Below are 19,041 nucleotides of genomic sequence, written 5' to 3'. Positions count from 1 at the left end.
GGCCGTGGCCGCCAGCGCGGTGCTGCGCAGCCATGGACACGTTGGGAAGGCGCCCGGGTCCCCGTGGCTGCGGCCCGGCTGTGTGGAGCCTTCGGGAGCGCTGCTAAAGGGCTGTAACGTGTCCTGATAGTCGTGAGAAGTTTAAGGGTTGACATTAGAGAACAGGAAGGTGCAGCTCAGGCCCAAAGGTTCATCCTGACAGGAACCCCGGCTGTCAGGCTTTGGGATGTTGCCCTCTGGAAAACGTCACGTTGCCAAAATGTTCTCTGATGCGGCTCTGCCTTAGGAGCATAGAAACATTATTATTCATTAGGGTCAYGTTAGATGATTGTATTCACAATAAATCTGTTTTCCAGCTTACCATCCAAGGAATAGTGGKAGATAACAGGACATGTGGATAAGAGATACAGATCTCTGAGTATGCTAGAGCTGTTGTTTGGGTGGAACACATCTTTCGGTCTGAAAAGTCAGGTTTTAAGGGAGAGTCTTGCTTGTTTCTGTGGTAGTTGGGAGGCCTTGGTTTGTGGATCGGGCAGGGGAAAACTTGGGAGACGAACGTGCAGAGTGCAGAACAGAAGCAGAATGAATAGGGGCTACAGCACAGGCAGTTGGTGGGATGGTAGGAAAGGATTCCCTCTAATGCATGKGAGAATGGTATTGACAGGAAAACAAATGGTTACAAAAGGGCTGCTAATGCATTTGACACTCAGAAGACTTTSCAAACGTTAAAATACAAGGGGATTATGGAATAGCTTCCCAGGAGGGAGATTTCCCAAAGGGAACAAGAACTCCAAACAAAACTTGTCAATTTCTATAAAGATCTATGACGTGGTTTCCTATATGAGCTACTGTATTCAGTGTTTGGGTCTGTATTTTGTGCTTTTCCTGGGATATGTGGCCTGTCAGGTAGTTTATTTCCTTTTATGCGCCTTTTCCTTAAAGCCTTTTCCCTTGTCTTCCAGATGCATCCAGTCCTGAAGGCCTTTGTGTGTGGTTCCATCAGTGGCACTTGCTCCACTCTCCTGTTCCAGCCCCTGGACCTGCTGAAAACCCGCCTGCAGACAGCGCAGCCTGCCGGGCATGGGTGAGGGAGAGGGCTCCATGGGCACTGCTCCGTCTTGGGCCTCTTCCTGGATTCCTGGCCAGAGCTTAGAGTTCAGGGGTGTCATTCACATGTAGAGAGTCTTTCTGAAGCACAGATATGTTTTTATSGCGTGGAGAAGATTCAGTATTTTGCCCCGATAGTTCTCATGAGCTCTACAAGATGCAGGCACAGCATCTGCTGGTACTTCCCTGAGAGCTCTACGTTTCCTRGAGTAGGGGCCAGGCAGTTTAACTGGGGGTCCACTGTGGTCTGAAATATCTTGTGCAATTGCCATCTAACCAGGAACCTCTGAGCTGCTGTGGCTAATGCAGACAACCCTGTGGAAGGTGGGCCTAAAGTGTCCCTGCCAGGGGGCAGAAATAGGTCACCTCTGTAGTCCTTGTTTCTCATGTGCCTTTCAGGTCCAGTCGTGTGGGGATGGTAACGCTGCTCTTAAGGGTGGTTCGTACGGAGAGTCTCCTGGGACTCTGGAAAGGTGTCTCTCCGGTGAGTGGCTGTTTCAACCCTGTGTAAATGCACAAATACATCTACTCTTTATTACTAACTGTGGACTGGATTTAAATGGGCAACTCTCGTAAAATTGCAAATGAGACCATGTGATTAAGGAGGCCAAATTCCGTTTTAATCAGTTCCACTGAATTGAGCATAAGTGTTCACTGTGGATTTGCAAGGCTGAGCAGTGGCGCATTTGAATACCTTTGCAGATCTGCACCAACCTCATTTTTATCTGGAAGATGCTGTTGCTGGAAAACTAGAGGTGAAGAATGTATTAAACTCTGGCGTTGTTTCAACCCACTGGCTACTCTGTGGGGTATTTTTTTAATCTTGATTTCCTTCCTTTGTTTATTAATAAACTTGACTGCTCTTTTTTCTTTTTTCCTCATACAAAGCTTCACGTCAAGTCTAGCAGTCTCTGTAAAGCTCTGTAGTACGTTTTCTCTCATGAGTGATTTTTCTCTCTTCTTCTGCTTCTTAAGTCTTTCGCAAGATGCATTCCTGGAGTGGGGATCTACTTCAGTACTTTGTACACCATGAAGCAGAAGCTTCTCGTGGACCGTTCGCCCACAGCCCTGGAGTCTGTTTTTCTGGGGGCCACTTCCCGCGCGGTGTCTGGGATCTGCATGCTGCCAGTGACCGTGGTGAAGACCCGGTATGAGGTGAGGGTGACTTTAAGAGCTTTCTAATTAGCTGCCTGTTAATGATGTTGCACACCTTCCCATTATGAAAGATATTTTTTTCATGTCCAGAAAAAAAAAAGTATGGCGAATCAAGAATATCTGTGATTATCTGTACTGATGTGTGATCAAATGTTGCAGAAATTGGGCTGCTCTCTTGGCAAAAGATCCTGCTTTTTGTTCTTTAAGTATAGTATCCTCCCAGCACAGCTGAGCCTACAAAAGCATACAAATCTAGGCTGCAGCCTTAGATTTGCAGTGTTTTTTGTTGTTACTGTCTGGTAACAGAGTGTGTTTCAACTTGGTAATAATTTAGTGGGCAAAGAAGTCTCCCTCACTGAGAATGAGAACTGCTTTTCCTGGGAAAGAACATGATGGAGGTAGCAAGTTGAGTCATCCTGGAGAACCAGTCAGTGCTAAGGATTTTCCCGAGGTAGTGAACAGAGCAAGGGAAAAGTTCCACTGAAAAAGCAGGTACATTCTAAGGCCTGCTGAAAGTTCACCTTGTGCTCCAGCAAGACTGCAAATTCCAGGCGCTGAAGTACAGTAGAGATTGCAGTTCTGGCTTCATCCTGGTTCACACATTGTACAGAAAGTGTCATGCCATGCCACTGATCAGTAGGCAAGAAGTATAAGATGGGATAAAATTCACCATTTTGAATTTAAAAATTCACCATTTTGAAGTTTCAGTTTTACACGATGCCTGTCTGATTATACCATCTTTCATATTTTACCTTGTTGAAGGACTCTTTTAAAGGCCAAGGTGCATTGGAACCCATTTGTGCTCTTGGGACGTCTTTTATATCGCCATCTCAGCCATCACATGGAGTGCATACGAATGGCTATTCGGACTCAGTGGTCTCAGGGTGTGTAGAGGACTTGTTGGCCTGACCTATCGATGTCTTTTACCTTTGCAGAGTGGGAGATTTGGCTATGAGAGTGTATATGGAGCTCTGAAGAATATCTACCAAACGGAGGGGGCTCGTGGTATGTTCAGTGGGCTCACAGCCACCCTGCTGCGGGATGCTCCTTTCTCTGGCATCTACCTGATGTTCTACACRCAGACCAAAAAGCTCACCTCTCAGGGTAAGGATCAACAGCAAGTGAGATGGTGGAAAAAGTTGTTCTGCAGTAAGCTCTCTGCATTCTGTGCTTACGGTCCTGTAATTCAGTAGGTAAATTAGTCCTTTGCAGGGTTTTAGGGGGGGATATTGGCCTTTTACCTGTGCCACACTCTAGCCTTGGGTCAGACCACAGATGTAAATCGCTCTGTTGTTTCCTTTCATGGGTGGTCTGATGCATAAGGTAGGCTGAGAGAAAGGTTGTGTTCAGCGGTGCTGTCTGCTGATGATTGTCTTGTATGCTGGGTATTTTCCACTAAAATGTRCTTTCTTTGATGTTAGATTTAGTAGAACTGGCTGTGGCAAGACTCATACAATCTTTTGCTGAATTCCAGTCAAATTTCGTTCTTTGGTAGTCAGTCTTGGTAACAGTGCTAACTTTTAACTTGTAGTCACTTTTCCTCCAGAAAAGTCTTCTCTGCCCTGCCTAGATTTTTACCTCCTCTCAAACTCTGCTGGCAATTTGGTCATTTGATGGCTCTCCACCTTGTTGTGCAGCAGGGTATTACAAACCTGCTCTGTGTCCGAGTGAATTTCCTTTGCTCTCTGGCAGATCAGCTGGATCCAGCACTGATGCCCCTGCTGAATTTTGGCTGTGGGATCTTTGCGGGAATCTTGGCCTCGCTCTCAACGCAGCCCGCTGATGTCATCAAAACACACATGCAATTGTACCCACAAAAGTACCACAGAACGGTGCACGCCATCGCCTTCATCTACAAGGTGAGGTGAATCTCATCTCCTTTTATTGGGCTTGAGTGAAGCTTTCCCTGTACATTGTTAACCTGCTAGATCCTCCTCCACTCACTCTTCCTCTTGGAATGAATAGCAATTGCACAGTGCTAAAGGTTAAACCTTTAGGATTAAGAGTTAATGCTGATTGTGCCAGAATGTGCTGGGTCTAGGCTGAAATAGCTGTTCTGTGCCATAAAGGATGAGGATTTGAAGTGTTGAAGGCACGTGCTGATGGACTGCTGCTTGCTTATGTCCCATTGCAGGACTTTGGGTTGGTCGGCTTCTTCCGAGGCGGCGTGCCCCGGGCCTTACGGCGCACGCTGATGGCAGCCATGGCATGGACCGTGTATGAGCAGATGATGGAAAAGATGGGCTTGAAATCTTGATTGAGTTGCAGTAGAAATGACCAGCCTCACTCCTTTTCCTGCTTGCTGTGATCAACTGGCACTGCGAAGTTCCCAGTTCCACGGATGAATGGTGTTTCTTCCAGACAGGAAGAATAAATCCCTTTTGAGATGGGGATTGGGCCTTTTGGCAAGTAGAGGAAAGACGGACTGGATTGCCACATCATTTGAGTAATGCATTCCAGAAGGACTGCACTTGCCGAGGCTACCATGGGAAAGGGCAGGATTTCCTCAGCCTGGGAACTAGATGAGCTCCCTGTTCAAATAGCTTGTGCTCACTACCTTTATGCAACGACAAATTTCTCAGCAGAAGTGTTAGAGGAGAAAACAGCGAAAACTGACTGCAGAACTGCCAGTCTGTTCCTTACTGCTATGGCCRTTAAGGCCATGTTGATTCACCATCTGATGTAGATCCTCCTTCCTCATAGAATTTGTTCTCACGGGGAAATGTTGCAGAGGATGTTAGGAGACTGGCCTGATCTCTTAATGCCTGCATTACAGGGGTAAGTGGAAAAGAAACAAAACGCTAAAAGCAAGCTGGGAATACGGTCTGTGTAGTCGCTTGCTATGCTTGAGCAGAGAAGGAAACTGCAATCTCCTTGTTATACTTGTTTTTACCTAAATGAGCATCTTAACACTCTTCAGGASTGCTTCTGCCTCTACAGCAGTGCTTGCACATGAGTTAAGAAACATGAGGGACTTTAAAGTTGAAGGAGAGAGAGTTAATTGCTACCAAAGTTGTATTAATTTCCTGCAAAACATTCTTCCTGATGGCCTGTTTCAGGAATATTCCAGATTATATTTTATTTATTCAGTTCTACTGCATTCTTACCTACTTCGTATCTTCCATTTGCTGATCCCCAGTCTCCACTGTCAGTGGAAGCTGCTCCTTACATGTTGTTTTTAGGATCATAATGTGTAAATGTATAACGGAACCAGATATTGGCACTTCAGATTCCACTGAGAAGCTGTTGTTCACTGCATGAGGAATATCCTTGGTTTTGGCAAGAGAAGGCTCTCCTTTTCTGTAAACTTTCTCCAAAGTTTTAAGGTCTCTGAGGGTTCAGTAGGGAATTTCAGCTCTGGGCACCACACAAACCCTGGCCAGTTTCCTAGATGACCCTTCTCTCTTTGAAGGTAGTCTGTTCAGATTTCAGGGTTCCTGCTGCTACACTGGGAGTCAAACCTACTCTTTGCCTCAGCTGTGCCTTTTCCTCATTGCTGCGTTGCTGCACAGACCTGAGAGTGTGGGCTTTCCAAGGTCAGGGGCAGCGTGTTCCCTTCTTCACTTGTGCCTCCGTGCTGCCTGGCTGAGTTGGGGCTCTTGCAGCTGCAAAGGTGGATGTGGAAGTCTGCAACCTATTCCATCATGTGCCTTGCAGACAACGTATCACCAGTTCTCACTTTCTCAAGTATCTATGGGTATGAAAATTTACTTGAGAACAAGAGCAGAAATCTCTAAATACGAAGACGTGACATACTCTAGCTATACAGGCAACTAGTATTACCTACTGGTTTTTAAGTTTTAAGTGTAATGTGCATAATCACTGCTTGCCCTGACAGCCTCTTGAACATGAGATTTAGGGAGGGCACAGGTTGAACCAGAGTTCAGTCCCAAGAAGGCATCAGGACTGTCAGAAAGCTAAATGGAGGGAAGAGTCCAAGGGGCCGGCCAGAAGCTTGGAAGGTGCTGCCTCTTGTCAGCCTTCTCCCACCCGTGGTGGAGGACGGGCACTACACAGCACGGGAATCTCTCAGAGGGGCAGGAGGCTCCTGTGTGCATTTGTATTAAGAACAGAGCACTACATCAGATCATTTCAGTCAGAATCAGGCTGTGGCTAACAAGTCACCAGGTTCCCTGTGCTGCTTCTGACCATCAGACATGGGGACAGATCATTTGCTGTAGCCTAGATATGAAGAACTTTTCCTTTTTTTTTTTTTTCTTTTGCTGTCCCTCCAGCTCCTGGTAACCTGAAGGGTGATCAGCAGTGGAAACTGCTGTTTATTGCCCCAAACACTACAAGCTCAGAGTGGGAGAATAAAGTTTAGCAGCCCTGGCAGAGTAAGGTGTCAACGGCATGGGATCAAACCAAAGTATTATCCTCGAAGGCTGAATTCATTTGGGGCTTTTTGAATCTGTTGTGCGAAGCTGATCTGTTTCTCATCGTGGGCTATGGACGTGTCCAGGGATGTGGAAGGTGTCCTGCAAGAGGCTTCATCAATGTTGTAGTTCCTCATTTARCAATGCATCAGAAGCCTGAAATGCAGTAATGCCTCAGGAGCTTTTAGGCCCTATACGCTTACCAGGTCAAGTAACAAAGAATTAGAGGATATATACAGACATGCCAAAAGGTCTTAAATTGTACTGGGTTTTGTTAGATTTCTTCTTGAGAAAAACTTTTCCTTCTCTCTCTGCATCCCCAGYTTCCCCTGCCATCCTCCCTTGCTTTTTGGAAGATGAAAGCTCTTCCTTGTTGCAGCAGTGTGAAAAAGTAATGCCTTTGACTTGCGACTTAGTCTGRGCTTCTTGGAGTTTAAGAAATAGAGAGTCTGAGCTGCTCTGTTTCACGGAAACCTTAGTACTGCAAATCCAAAATCCTTCCCATGTTTGTGTTGGGAGAATGAGTTCTGCAGTGCAAGTTTGTTTTTTCTTCAGTATTTCTTTTGTCAGGTCTCCTATATGTTGGAGAAAAGCCTGACGTTCTGCTTGGAGGTATTCTGAAAGTTGTATGAACATACACAGGCACAAGACTATTTTTAAGCTCTACTSCTTACCCTTCTTCCTCTTTGCTCTCCACGAAAACACTGTCTCTAAAGTGATCCGTTGGCTTTACTTCTCAAAAGCTATAGCAAGTTAAGAAAGGTAAATGTGTGAACTTGAAGATTAGTCACATTGTTCTTGAGATCACATGCTTCTCATTAACCACAAATAGCCTTCGTACAAYTGGAATCAACATAAAACCAGTAAAGTTTCAGAGACTGGTGCTGGATCACTCACCTACATTTTCCCAGCCCTGTTCAATTACAAAAATAGCCTAGTTTGGAATACAGGATTACAGGGATGGCGGGTTGGGAAGAGTGATGCTTTCTGTGTGACAGGGTGCAGTCAGGTATATTAGTGACCCAAGCTGCTGGCTGTATTGTAGGAGTGAATGTGCACTGCTGTTTTAGCCTTCTTTGCCCATGCAGCTGTGATGGCAGAACACAACCATTTAACCTATCGAGGCAGTCAGTATTTAAGTGAACCCCAAGGACACAAGAGAAACAGACTGATTATTTATTTATATTTTAGAAACTTGTTGGCATTCTTCCTGTGGCCAATGAAGCTTTTTTTTTTTTTTTTTTTCCTTCTCTCAGTTCAAAAACAACTGCAGCTTTGGAATATATAAGTTTGAGTGTTGTGAATATTCTTGTGTATATAAAATATATTTATGTGAGAAGAGTATTATATATTGCTATTAAAAACTATGGTTGTCAAAATGAACTGTCATGTCTTCAGTGTTAATGTCAAAAGAAAAAAAAAAGAGGTGTGGGGGGGAAGAAACTTAAGAAAGCAAAGGATGTTACCCAAGGAAAGTGACTGTTGGCTGAATTCAGATCTAATGCACTGCAAATTCTCTTTTGCTCTGAGCCATAATGTATAAAGGCTGTGCTAGTACAATCTAAATTGCTTTTCTTAGCAGGCGAAGCAATGAGGAGGGGAATCTTGCCTCTTTCACAGCTTCCTTTGTCTGCCTGTTGTGAGTCAAGACTCAGAATCTGAATCTCAATACCAGCTATTGAATTACCAGTTACTGGGATAGCAACTTTTAGGACGGGGCCTTTTAAGCACGCTCAGGAGAGACCAAGTCTCTTGCCCAGCCCTTTTCTGCTACTGAGGTAGCCTGATCTCAGTAGAGGGTCAGAAATTGTGGCCAGGACTTCATTTTCTGCTGTGAGGCGCAGGGCAGCTGGAGCTGGATTGCGGGGATCTGCTTTTCTATTATCACAGCATGTTCCTGTCCTGGGATTTAATATTAGGCAGATCCTGGTAAGTGATGCATTAATATTGTTGATACTGAGACACATGTCTTCAAGGCTTGAAGGTTCCCAAAGGTCTCTTCTCTTTGCAAGATGTTGCCTAAGTAACGTGCTCTTAGGTGGAGCAGTTTTCATTAGGAGTTAYTGGTGTGGGATTAACAAGAGTCTTATCAGACTGCGTGCAGCTCACACCAGCCGAACCCAACGGCTCCTGCTTGTCCCCAATACCCAGTTAAGCTGGTGATAAAGGCGGCTGTTGGACACAGGCCTGCTCCAAGCTCCCTGATAACCCAGAGACCAGCCTCTGGCAGGGGCTGTTTTGGGTGGTTCTGCTGATGGCTCTCCCTGCTCTGAGAACAGTAAGTAGATAAAAGAGTCCCCAGGGTGCTGTCCTTGTAATAAAACATTAAGCTGCTCTGATGTGCCTTTCACCTGAACAGCAAGCAAATCTTTGGTTAACTTATTTATTAAAACATATTATGGGCCAAACAACCACAGACACCAGTACTGAGCCCAAAGTGTTCTTCATCTGAGGGTACTGTGGTGGGACCTTGTGCAATGGCCAGCCTAGGAAAAAAAGAGTAAGAAAAGAATTTTGGGACAAAATCATTGCCAGAAAAGATTCTGCGAGACCACCCCAAAAGGAGCAGGCAGCTGGTTCTGTGAGATTAGCAAGGGCCAGTGCGAGAAACCATCACCCCTAAGGTTTTGCAGGTGAGGCCAGAATGTTATTAGTCTTGCCTAATGAACACCCTGATAATGGGGCTACTGATGTACCTGTGACTACTGTTTACCTTCCTGTCCCCTTTAGTTCAGTTCAGTTCTTTTATTGATTGGCCCATGGAGGCTGTCCTGGCCGTTTCCTGTCTGTGAGGTGTGTTTTCTATACATTCCCCCTTCTTTTGTGTGTTCTAGCAGGGGACCAGTGGCTGGGACCTGCTTAACAACTCTGAGAGGCCCCAGCTCTTCTCAGATGACTTTGCTGTCTTGGCTATCAGCAGGCCATCCCAGGCACAATGGTGCTCCTGAGGGCCATCTTTGCTGCAGGTGGGCCACCTACAAGCCCAACTACACTGGATAGCASTGATTCTATCTCCCTGAGTTGAGGCAGATCATTTGGGGCGGTCACCCTGAGAGGTTTCTCCTGATCCTTCTAGGGTGACCCTGAAGAATCTCTGATGACGATGACTTCGTCCTGGAGGTCTTTTCTCCTGATACCCATTCTTTCAGTCCCAAAGTGCACCACATGATTCATTTGTTACTGGACGGCTTCCCCGGCAAGGCTCACAGGGTAGACACACAGCCTGGGCTGTCTGTGGGAGACGCTCCTTTCAGGCCTGTGCAACCTGCATGATGTTCTCAGCACACTCAGCAGAAGGTGGCAATAACTGTGTGAGGATGAGATGTTGAATGCCTTCCTACACTCCCAGTGTTTACTGGTAAGCCAGGCTTTCACAAATTCCAGACTGAACATCTCTTTTCTCTGTTAGCCCATGGAAGCTCTTGGCTTCCTTTTCTGCCTGTGGGATGTCTTCTGCACACCCCTGCTCATCTTTATCTTCTCAAACAGATCTGAAACAATTTCATGTTGCTAAGCCCAGATCAATGGCCGCGAGAGACCCTGCTTCTCCTAGGATGACAGTGCCATGGGTGCAGGCAKGCAGTCCCCAGCACAGCAGGGTTTCTGAACTTCAGCTTTGCTTCTGGTGGGTCAATTTTCATGGGTTTCAACTTTCAACTTTGGAGGGTCCTCCTGCAAGGCTTCCCATTTGTCTCTTGGGAGGTCTGTCTCCATGGGTTCCATGTTCAGGATGACTGGCAGGTTAGCATGGAACAACAGGGTAGCATGGAACAACTCTTTTGCTAAGTGGTAGGAAGACACACGTAGACCAGGTAAGCAAATGCTTCCATTTTCCACCTCTGGAACATCTGCCTTCTTCACTTCCCCTCAGCTGCCTTCTCAGGGAGCACTGAGCTGCTTTCAAGGAACCAGGCTCCAGCTGAAGGTCACGATGGTCCACGAAGGTCACGATGGCCCCTCGAAACGACTTCACCGCCTCTTTGCCAGCAATGCCACCATGCAATTACCCCGCCGGCTCSGGCCGGTCGGCGCCCGCCGCGCGCCAAAGCCTTAGGGCGCCCAGGGGCGGCACCGCTGCCCCTCAGCCGCCAGGGCGGGAAGGGAGGAGGCGGCGCCGGGAAGGAGCCAAGGCGGCTGCGCTGGCGACGGGGCGCGAGGCGCTGCCGGCCGGGGAGGAGCGAGAAGCCGGCGGCGGTGGCGGGAGCGGGGCGGGGAGAAGGGCGGTTGGGAACCGTTGGGAACGGTTGGGCGCGGCTGGCGACCGTTAGGCGTCGCTGGCGCCCGCTGCGGAGCGGGGCTGGGCCAGACTGGGGAAAGCGGGGAAGGGCTCTTCTTTATTTAATTGCCTTATATCTTTGTTTTTTTTCAGTACCGAACCTGTAAGTGAAAGTTCATGGTAACTGTCAGCAAAATCCCCTAAAATCCCCCCCGAGTTGAGACTGTTCGGCTAGCAACAGCAATTAACATATTCACATGTCAGCTATTACTTTATTTATTGGAAGTGGGGCTGTAACGAGTACGACTTTAAATGCTGTTATCAGAGCTAGCAGTGCGAGTTGGGCAGTTCTTACATTTCAGATGTCAGAGCAGTATTTGTAGATGTGTGTATATGTACTTTGTGAAGGGTGAGTGCTGAGGCACCAAATTGAGGTAGTGCTTACTTCATTAACACGCCTGTTTTATTAAGACATTTCAGATTGTCTTTATGGACAGTTAGCATTGCTTTTAATATCCCGTATCAGCATTGATGTCCAATGGCACAATGTGAAAGGAAATACTAAATACATAATTAAGTTGGATGTATATTCACTAGTGTATTGTAGAAGAAATAGAATTGTATGAAAAGCCCSTTTGTACTTCTTAGAAAACAGTTTCCTTTTGTTCTGTAGTTAGTTTTCTTTACTAATTCTCACCTAAACTGAATTGTGACAAGTGTGATTCTAAATTAGAAAATATTAGCAGGAGAATCACATTTAGATATTTTTCCTTCTATTATATTTTGTCAAAATTTAGTAATGGCGAAGGTCACGTGCAGATCAACAATTACAGTTTGTGATAAGATTCATTATTATTGAAACAACTTTCTTTGGAAATGCCTAGCAGCAGCACTGATAATTTTGTTTACTGTTATAGCTGTTACTCAACTCGGAATCATTATGTTAAAATACACTTTTCATAAAGATTTATTATAACACAAAAGAATTCTCCAAAACAGATGCATTATTCAATAACACCCCCTGCCTCTAGTATTCACATTGTGCTTTTATTTGGATATGGCAAAATGTTGTACATAGCCCCAAAAGATTTTTTTTTATATCCACATTGCACTTACCAAAGTTCAAAAGAAATGTATTTACTTGAAAGCTGCTTGTGTAATAGTTGGTATTCTTGTTCACAGAGCTCGCAACGATTTTGAGAGTTTGGTTTACCTTTAGCACCACCGTGTGGCAAATGTGTGAATTATTTGTTGAAAGAATAAGAATAATCCAACCTTTCTAATTAATATCATCTCACAAACATACAGGAAAGGAGAAAACGTGCCTGATAAAGTTTTGCGTGATGGGATGTGACTGACAGTAACAGAAACTACTGCTCCCTAAAACAGGGCAACCGTCCTCTTTACAAGTGAAAAGACATGCATAGCCAAAGTGATGTCCTGGCCTTCTGCCATTTAAATAATCTTTTATAGAATAACTCTATGTACAATCACTGGAAAAGCAGTGTCGGGATTTCTGTGTCCAGTCACACAGCTGTAGTTAGATTATATAAAGTAGGTGAGAGAAGACTAAAGGAGTACTGCTACAAGAAAGGCACGAGCAAAAGAAGGGTGACTTCCCAACCATACTGACACACTAAGGTAGATCTTYCATGGATTTGCCCAGTTCATTTATGGGAGCAAGGGAGGAGACCCTCCCTACATACCRTGTTTGGTGGGACTGTGTAATGCTCCCCAAGGCACAAGGGGAAGCAGCACTGCGGGCAGCAACAATTTCAGGGGCAGGGAGGTGCTGCTGCTTTGCCAGTCAGTTCACACCCCAAAGGTGCGGGTGAAGCTCACACCTGAGCGCGCGTGAACTCTGCGTTGGAGAAAAAGACACAATAACTCATCCAAAGAGGAAGCTCCAGGTAGACAGCAGCTGTCCTAGGAAGTGTCTCCTGCCCTAGCTTGTCTCCAGGGAGCCAGAGGAGTGCACCGAGGAAGAGCCAGGCGCCTCCGCGTGGAGATGTGCCCAACCCGGAGAGCGGGATTTGGGATCTGGCGAATCCTTCACCTACCTCTTCAGTTTGCTGAGCTCCTCTTTACTGCCTACCCGAGTAAGGACAACAAATGCATGATTTTTTTTTTTTTTTTTTTTATCCAAAGTTAAAACTGGAAAGGAAAATGCCAAAATCCCCACTCATGAAAGCCAAGGAACGCGACACGGTAACGTTCGGCTTTAGCGGAAGGCGATTCAAATCCGCAGCATGGACGCCCAGCCCGCCAGTTGCTACGTGACGCCTTCCTTAGCAACGCGCGGAGCCCCTCCCTTCCTGCRGGCGCCGCGGCTCCCCATTGGCCAGCGGCGGCGCTATATATAGACGTCACGCAGGGGCGCACTTCCTTTCTTCCCGCGCCCGGCGAGCCCTCCACACGGCGTTGTCCCCGCGTGAGTCCCGCGCGGCGGCGGCGGCGGCGGGGGGGCGCTCCGCGCATGCGCACCGCGGCGGCGGCGGCTCCCGCGCGCTGCCCGGGCCCGACCGAGGCCTGAGATGGGCGGGGAGCGGCCCGAGAGGCCAAAATGGCGGCTGGGGCCCCGGGCGGACACGTTGGCCCGGGCCCTGCCTCCCGCACGTGTCCGATCCGCGGTGTTTGTCCCCCCGCTACGTGCACATCCGCCGCGCTTGTTTCCGCGCACAGGCCTGATGGGCGGTGCTCGTCCTCGCGCACGTGTCCGATCCGGGGGGCTTGTTCTCCCAWCCCCCCACGTGTCCGATCCGCGGYGTTTGTCCTCACGAACGTGTCCGATCCGCGGGGCTTGTTCCCACCTAAGTGACCGATCCACGATACTTCTCCTGCCATACGTGTCRAATCCACGATGCTTGTCCTCCCGCGCGTGTCCGATCCGCGGTGCTTGTCCCCCTCTACGTGTCCGATCTGCGGTGCTTGCCCTCCCTGCACGTATCTGATCCGCGGTACTTGTCCTCCCACTCYGTGTCTGATCCACAGCGTTTGCCGTGGCAGGTTCCCTGTCGTTGCTTCTAAAGGGAAACCCACAATGTCCGGAGGTCTCGATGTCCTGCAGATGAAGGAGGAGGATGTCCTCAAGTTCCTCGCTGCCGGGACCCACCTGGGAGGCACCAACCTTGACTTTCAGATGGAGCAGTATATCTACAAAAGGAAGAGCGATGGTGAATTGGTGGGGTTGGGGGGTCTCGGGTGTAGCTGGTTCAGGCAGCTGGGAATAGCAGGGTGTTGTGGGCAGAGCTGGGCAAAGCAGGAAGGTGACAGAGGCTTCCAGTGGCTTCTCTGGCCTGAAAGGTACAGGGCTCCTTAAGAACTGAAACATCTTGCTCAAAAAAGTAGGGCCAAAAGTGTTTTTGTTTGTTTGTTTCTTAGAACATAATAAATTAGTCAAAATCGAGTTTGAGCATTTATGCTGGTTTTTTTAATCTTAATAAAAGCACTTTTGATGCTTCTATAGTAATCTCTGTTTCTTGTGTTGTTTTTAAAGCTGAACTGCACAGCTTATACCAGAGCTGTTGCATGTTGGTTAGATTTGGAGGTGTTTAAAACCATAAAAAGCCATATGGGCTTGAGTTYTGTTGGCATAGAAGTTTTTTACCAACTGGGAGTTGAGAGTAACTGAGTTATGTGATGAGCTTAATAAAAGGCTCATCACATTAATGATGAGGCCTCTGTGTTCACTGTAGATTCTTCTGTTATTCATAGGTATTTACATCATCAACCTGAAGAGGACCTGGGAAAAGCTCCTYCTGGCAGCCCGTGCCATTGTTGCCATTGAGAACCCAGCTGATGTGAGCGTCATCTCCTCTAGAAACACCGGACAGGTATGGACCTTACTGGTCAGGAAGCCTGAAGTCATGGGAGCAATACCCTCTGGCCTTGCATAATGCTTGCAGGTAGCACCTTGAAGATGATTCTAAATTCAGCACTTAGGAACTTTTCTGGACGTTTGTTTTTCGGTCACATTTGGAGTTTAAAACAGATTGGTGGAAAATAAACACTCTGTAAATTCATTTCAGGATTTYGTGGAGGAGAAGGGGCAGCTGGAGAGTTTGTTCTTTCAAATACTGCCTTAAGKGCTTTGTCTGGACTTCATTTTAGCTGTTGCTCCCCTCCATTGTTCTTTGCATCATTACCACTGCTTTTGGAGGAAAAAGCGCATCGTATATAGAAATTTTGGAGAAACAAAACCTTCAGTAAGGAACACTAACAAGTGCATTTTTAATGTTTTGTGTATTTCAGCATTGCACAGCAGAATGTTTCTCTTAAAATCTAGCAAGGGGACACAGCCTTCAGATAAAGTCTAACTGGCTGCTCAAGCTTACTCAAGTAAGCTTAACTTGTTTTAGAGTAATCCAGGTACTGGAGCAGGGTGGGTGGATTTTGAGGAGGAGAGCTTGGCCTTCTCCATGTGACCTGCACACTATTAAAGCTTGATGCTGAGGCCAGTCCCTGGCCGATGAGCTCCCAAGTGTCGGAAGTGTGCTACAGCAAACCACACGGCAGGGTTTTCGCTAACACCAGGAGAGGAGCTCCCTCTATGATTGGAGTTTGATAGTAGCCCTTGCCACAGGCCCCGCTGGCGGAGAACTGAGAAATTGAAAGCTGCTACACATTGGTAAGAATCGGTGACTCCAGCCTTAGTGGGTGCTGCTGCTACTTAATAGTGATCTTAATCTGACAACTGAAATTACCCTGCTGGATGTAGAATAGATCTAGAAATAATGCAAGGAAGTTGGTTGTATTTTTCATAGAGTCTTTATTCCTTGTCCCATTTTCATGTTTTTTTATGGAAAACTAACTTAGGAGTTACATAGCTCAGTTTTTCTCAAGACAGCATTTTGTTCTGTATTCCTGACTTCCTGCTTTTGATGACCTTTTTTTTTTTTTTTTTTACTCCTTGTGTTGGTATAGCTATTAAGTATATTTTTATGACATCTCCTCCCGAGTGCAGAACTGTTGAGTGATCCCCAGTTCAAACAACATCAATTGAAAGCCATGTGTCTCTTCTGACAGCAAACCTGAGTGGCTTGGTTGAAATTGAGTTGTCCTGCTTCACCTTTGCTGTGGTCCACTTTGCAGCGTGCTGTTCTGAAGTTTGCTGCTGCCACTGGCGCTACTCCTATTGCTGGACGTTTCACCCCTGGTACCTTCACAAATCAGATCCAGGCGGCTTTCCGCGAGCCGAGACTTCTGGTGGTTACAGACCCTCGGGCTGATCATCAGCCCCTGACAGAGGCATCCTATGTCAACATCCCCACCATTGCACTGTGCAACACTGACTCCCCACTGCGCTATGTGGATATTGCCATTCCATGCAACAATAAGGTAAATGCTTGGCAGCAGTGTTCAAATGTGGAATGCACCCTAGGGTGCTGCAAGATGAGATGCTTTTTGCAAGGGCAAGTTGGATTGTGTCTGGTTGGCTAATGAGGTGAAGAGTAAGGCCTTGGGCAAGAGGAGTTAGGCTGCACACAGTTGGAGCTTGGAGCTGAGGCCAGTTTCTGGCCAAGGAACTCTCAAGTGTAGGACGTGTGCTATAATAACCTGGCAGGATTTTTCGCTGACACCACGAGGGTCTTCGTGGCCTGATGAATGGAGTTTGATAGTCATTCTTGCCACAGCTGGTTGATATTGGGGGAAAAAGGCAAAGGGAAATGATGAAGAAATTTCTCTGAAATGGTACCTGCTTTTCTTGGAAACAAAAAGACAAAGTTTAGGGGGGAGAGTATCTCTGATAACTGTTTAGAAGCTATTAACCAAAATTGTAATGTACGCCAATTCCTAGCAATTGTGTGTAAGGGCTGTGTGGTCAAACAATATATGTGCATATTGCAKAGGTGGTGACTGTGTATGTGGGAATTTCAGTAGGAAGCTATGCTATGTATTGAACGTTAGTATGCTGGTATTATGCACTTGAACTTAAAGGACTCTGCTTTAAGACATTTTCAAGTGCATGATAGGTTGTCGTGCTGGGCATTAAGTGTCATTAGCAAACTGTCTTCTCTTATGAAGAAATAATGACTTAGTGCAAACATTTTTTGCTCTTTTTGTGGGGGAAAGTGTTTTTCAAAGTTTTGTCTTTGACACAGAGTTTAAATACTGTTTTTCTACTTTAAGGGGGCGCATTCAGTGGGTCTGATGTGGTGGATGCTGGCTCGGGAGGTCCTGCGTATGCGTGGCACGATTTCCCGTGAGCACCCRTGGGAAGTCATGCCTGACTTGTACTTCTACAGGGATCCTGAGGAGGTAGGACATCTGTGGAAGTGTGGTTGTGAGAGACACGTCTGTCCTCCTACCCATCATCATGTGTGCCTGCCACTGGAGGATAGGTTTTAGCCAATATAATAATTAGACTTTACACTTAGGATGGTGATTAATTGGTTGTTTTGTCTGCAGTCGGTGCATATTGCAAGGTGTGTGGTGATGTAGGGCATTCTGTTGCTGAGCACCTTCRGCTGTACCATTGCCTTGCAGATTGAGAAGGAGGAGCAGGCTGCAGCAGAGAAAGCGGTTACGAAGGAGGAGTTCCAGACTGAATGGACAGCCCCTGCTCCCGAATTCACTGCTCCTCCGCAGCCTGAGGTTGCAGATTGGTCTGAGGGGGTGCAGGTTCCATCTGTGCCAATCCAGCAGTTCCCCACAGGTCAGTTTGGGTTAGGGGGGAGGATCTTGGGAGCAGAAATGRAAATCTGTGTCCAGTTAGCTGCAGAGGTGTGAACAATGTTGGCAGTCTCATTTTCAGAACCAGGGGAGAATTGAACAGCATTCATCAGGCACTTCATTCTTCTGGGAATGTATTTGTGCGTTAACCTTTCTAAGCCAACTTGATACAAGGTGCCTATCTTGGTCACAGTGTTCCTTGAAAGTCAAATAGGGTGTTTTGGAGGCACAAGATCTCCATGGGGTAGTRTTTTATGGGTACTTTTTTGTGGATAGACAATAAATGCTTAGTGTATAACATATTCTAGTGGGTGGAAAGAATTGGGAGGTGCAGTCAGGGTGATTGTGTTCTGTCATTGCAGAGGACTGGAGTGCCCAGCCTGCCACGGAGGACTGGTCAGCAGCTCCCACAGCTCAGGCTACTGAGTGGGTTGGAACTGCCACAGAGTGGTCTTAACTTCAGTGCCGCTGTACTGAGAAGAGAAATAAAGCTGGTTTAATACACATTGTGTTTTGGTATGTTTGAGTGTTGCCTGGTACTGTTTTTTTCCCTTTGGGATGCATATTAAAAAAAAACATAATAGTGGTATGAGGGTTATTAATTCTTGCCCAAAGGTGGGAGATGAAGGTGTGTAACCTGCAGGGGCAGAGGTAGTTTGCCATCTGCCAGCCTGACCTGATATCTTGGGAAGCTTGCTGGGACTCCAGATCTGGAATGTTACAAAGACTGCTGAGACTGGTCTGTATCATCATCAACGGGTGCTTGCAAAGATGTTACTTGGGTCCCTCCTGTTGCCTTGGCCTACCCTACCTATTCCACCACCACAGGTGTCCCGTGTACTTCCTCCTGTTCGCTGAACTGTCACCAGAGATGGCCACTCAGATAGCTCAAACACCAAGAAGCGCTCACAGAAATTCTGTGCCTCTGTTCTAGCCTTGGCCCTACAACAAATATGCCTCCCTATGCTTCCTCCCGTATCCCAGGCTGATACTATGCCTGGGGATGTTACCCAGATAAAATGCTACATGGGTGGAATTACACACTGATCAACAGCTGCCTATAGACAAGCGCTTTTGGAGAACTGTTTCCCTGAAGATCCTGAAGCACTTGGAAAAGTAGCATTGCAGTGCCCTCCTACTTCGCTGGCATCGCCACTGCTGACATGCATGCCCAGGCATCTTCACAGCACGCTGGGAAGTGAGGGCCTGAGCTTGGGTCGATGCAAAGATCTCGGGGTGCTGTCACCCAAAGAAGGCTGCTTTATGTGAACTCAAAAGGATGCTCAGTGAGCAAAACACTGAGCCAAAGGATGCAGTTTATTTAACACACAAACTAAACACAACCAAGTGCAATAATACTGTTTCAGAACTCTCAATGCATGACCGCAAACTGCTCACTTTCCTCCTGTTTTGGGGTCCCCATTGCCTTGCCTTGACTCTGGTTCCAGTGGGGCATCTCCCCACTTTACTCAGCCCAGCCAGAGCTTTTGCATTTGCAATGAGTCTGGCAAAGAC

The 19,041-nt window shown here is 46.8% G+C and overlaps 2 protein-coding genes and 2 non-coding genes across 4 annotated transcripts in view; all 4 read left to right on the top strand.

Annotated features, from left to right (window-relative positions):
- SLC25A38 (solute carrier family 25 member 38) overlaps positions 1-7,548 on the top strand; it is a 9,386-nt gene extending 1,838 nt beyond the window's left edge. The window contains exons 2-7 of the mRNA XM_026047080.1: positions 963-1,084; positions 1,507-1,591; positions 2,083-2,262; positions 3,198-3,366; positions 3,955-4,121; positions 4,397-7,548. Of these exons, the coding sequence (XP_025902865.1) occupies positions 963-1,084; positions 1,507-1,591; positions 2,083-2,262; positions 3,198-3,366; positions 3,955-4,121; positions 4,397-4,519 (846 nt within the window). The 3' untranslated portion in view covers positions 4,520-7,548. The remainder of the gene's footprint in view (positions 1-962; positions 1,085-1,506; positions 1,592-2,082; positions 2,263-3,197; positions 3,367-3,954; positions 4,122-4,396) is intronic.
- Positions 7,549-13,245: 5,697 nt separating this feature from the next.
- On the top strand, positions 13,246-18,032 carry LOC112953953 (40S ribosomal protein SA). Its single transcript, XM_026047079.1, has 7 exons — positions 13,246-13,285; positions 13,861-14,027; positions 14,569-14,687; positions 15,946-16,191; positions 16,984-17,112; positions 17,341-17,509; positions 17,889-18,032. The coding sequence occupies exons 2-7, from the start codon at positions 13,895-13,897 to the stop codon at positions 17,981-17,983; spliced, it is 891 nt and encodes a 296-aa protein (XP_025902864.1). The 5' UTR covers positions 13,246-13,285; positions 13,861-13,894; the 3' UTR covers positions 17,984-18,032.
- On the top strand, positions 15,279-15,438 carry LOC112953957. Its single transcript, XR_003250649.1, has one exon. It is a non-coding gene; the product is annotated as a small nucleolar RNA SNORA62/SNORA6 family (small nucleolar RNA).
- Positions 16,331-16,489, top strand: LOC112953959. Its single transcript, XR_003250650.1, has one exon. It is a non-coding gene; the product is annotated as a small nucleolar RNA SNORA62/SNORA6 family (small nucleolar RNA).
- Positions 18,033-19,041: the final 1,009 nt, after the last annotated feature.

Source organism: Nothoprocta perdicaria, unplaced genomic scaffold (genome assembly GCF_003342845.1).
Source record: "Nothoprocta perdicaria isolate Ctin4 unplaced genomic scaffold, notPer1 scaffold_474, whole genome shotgun sequence".
In the NCBI taxonomy this organism is placed as follows: Eukaryota; Metazoa; Chordata; class Aves; order Tinamiformes; family Tinamidae; genus Nothoprocta; species Nothoprocta perdicaria.
This window is presented reverse-complemented; position numbering and strand designations above follow the sequence as displayed.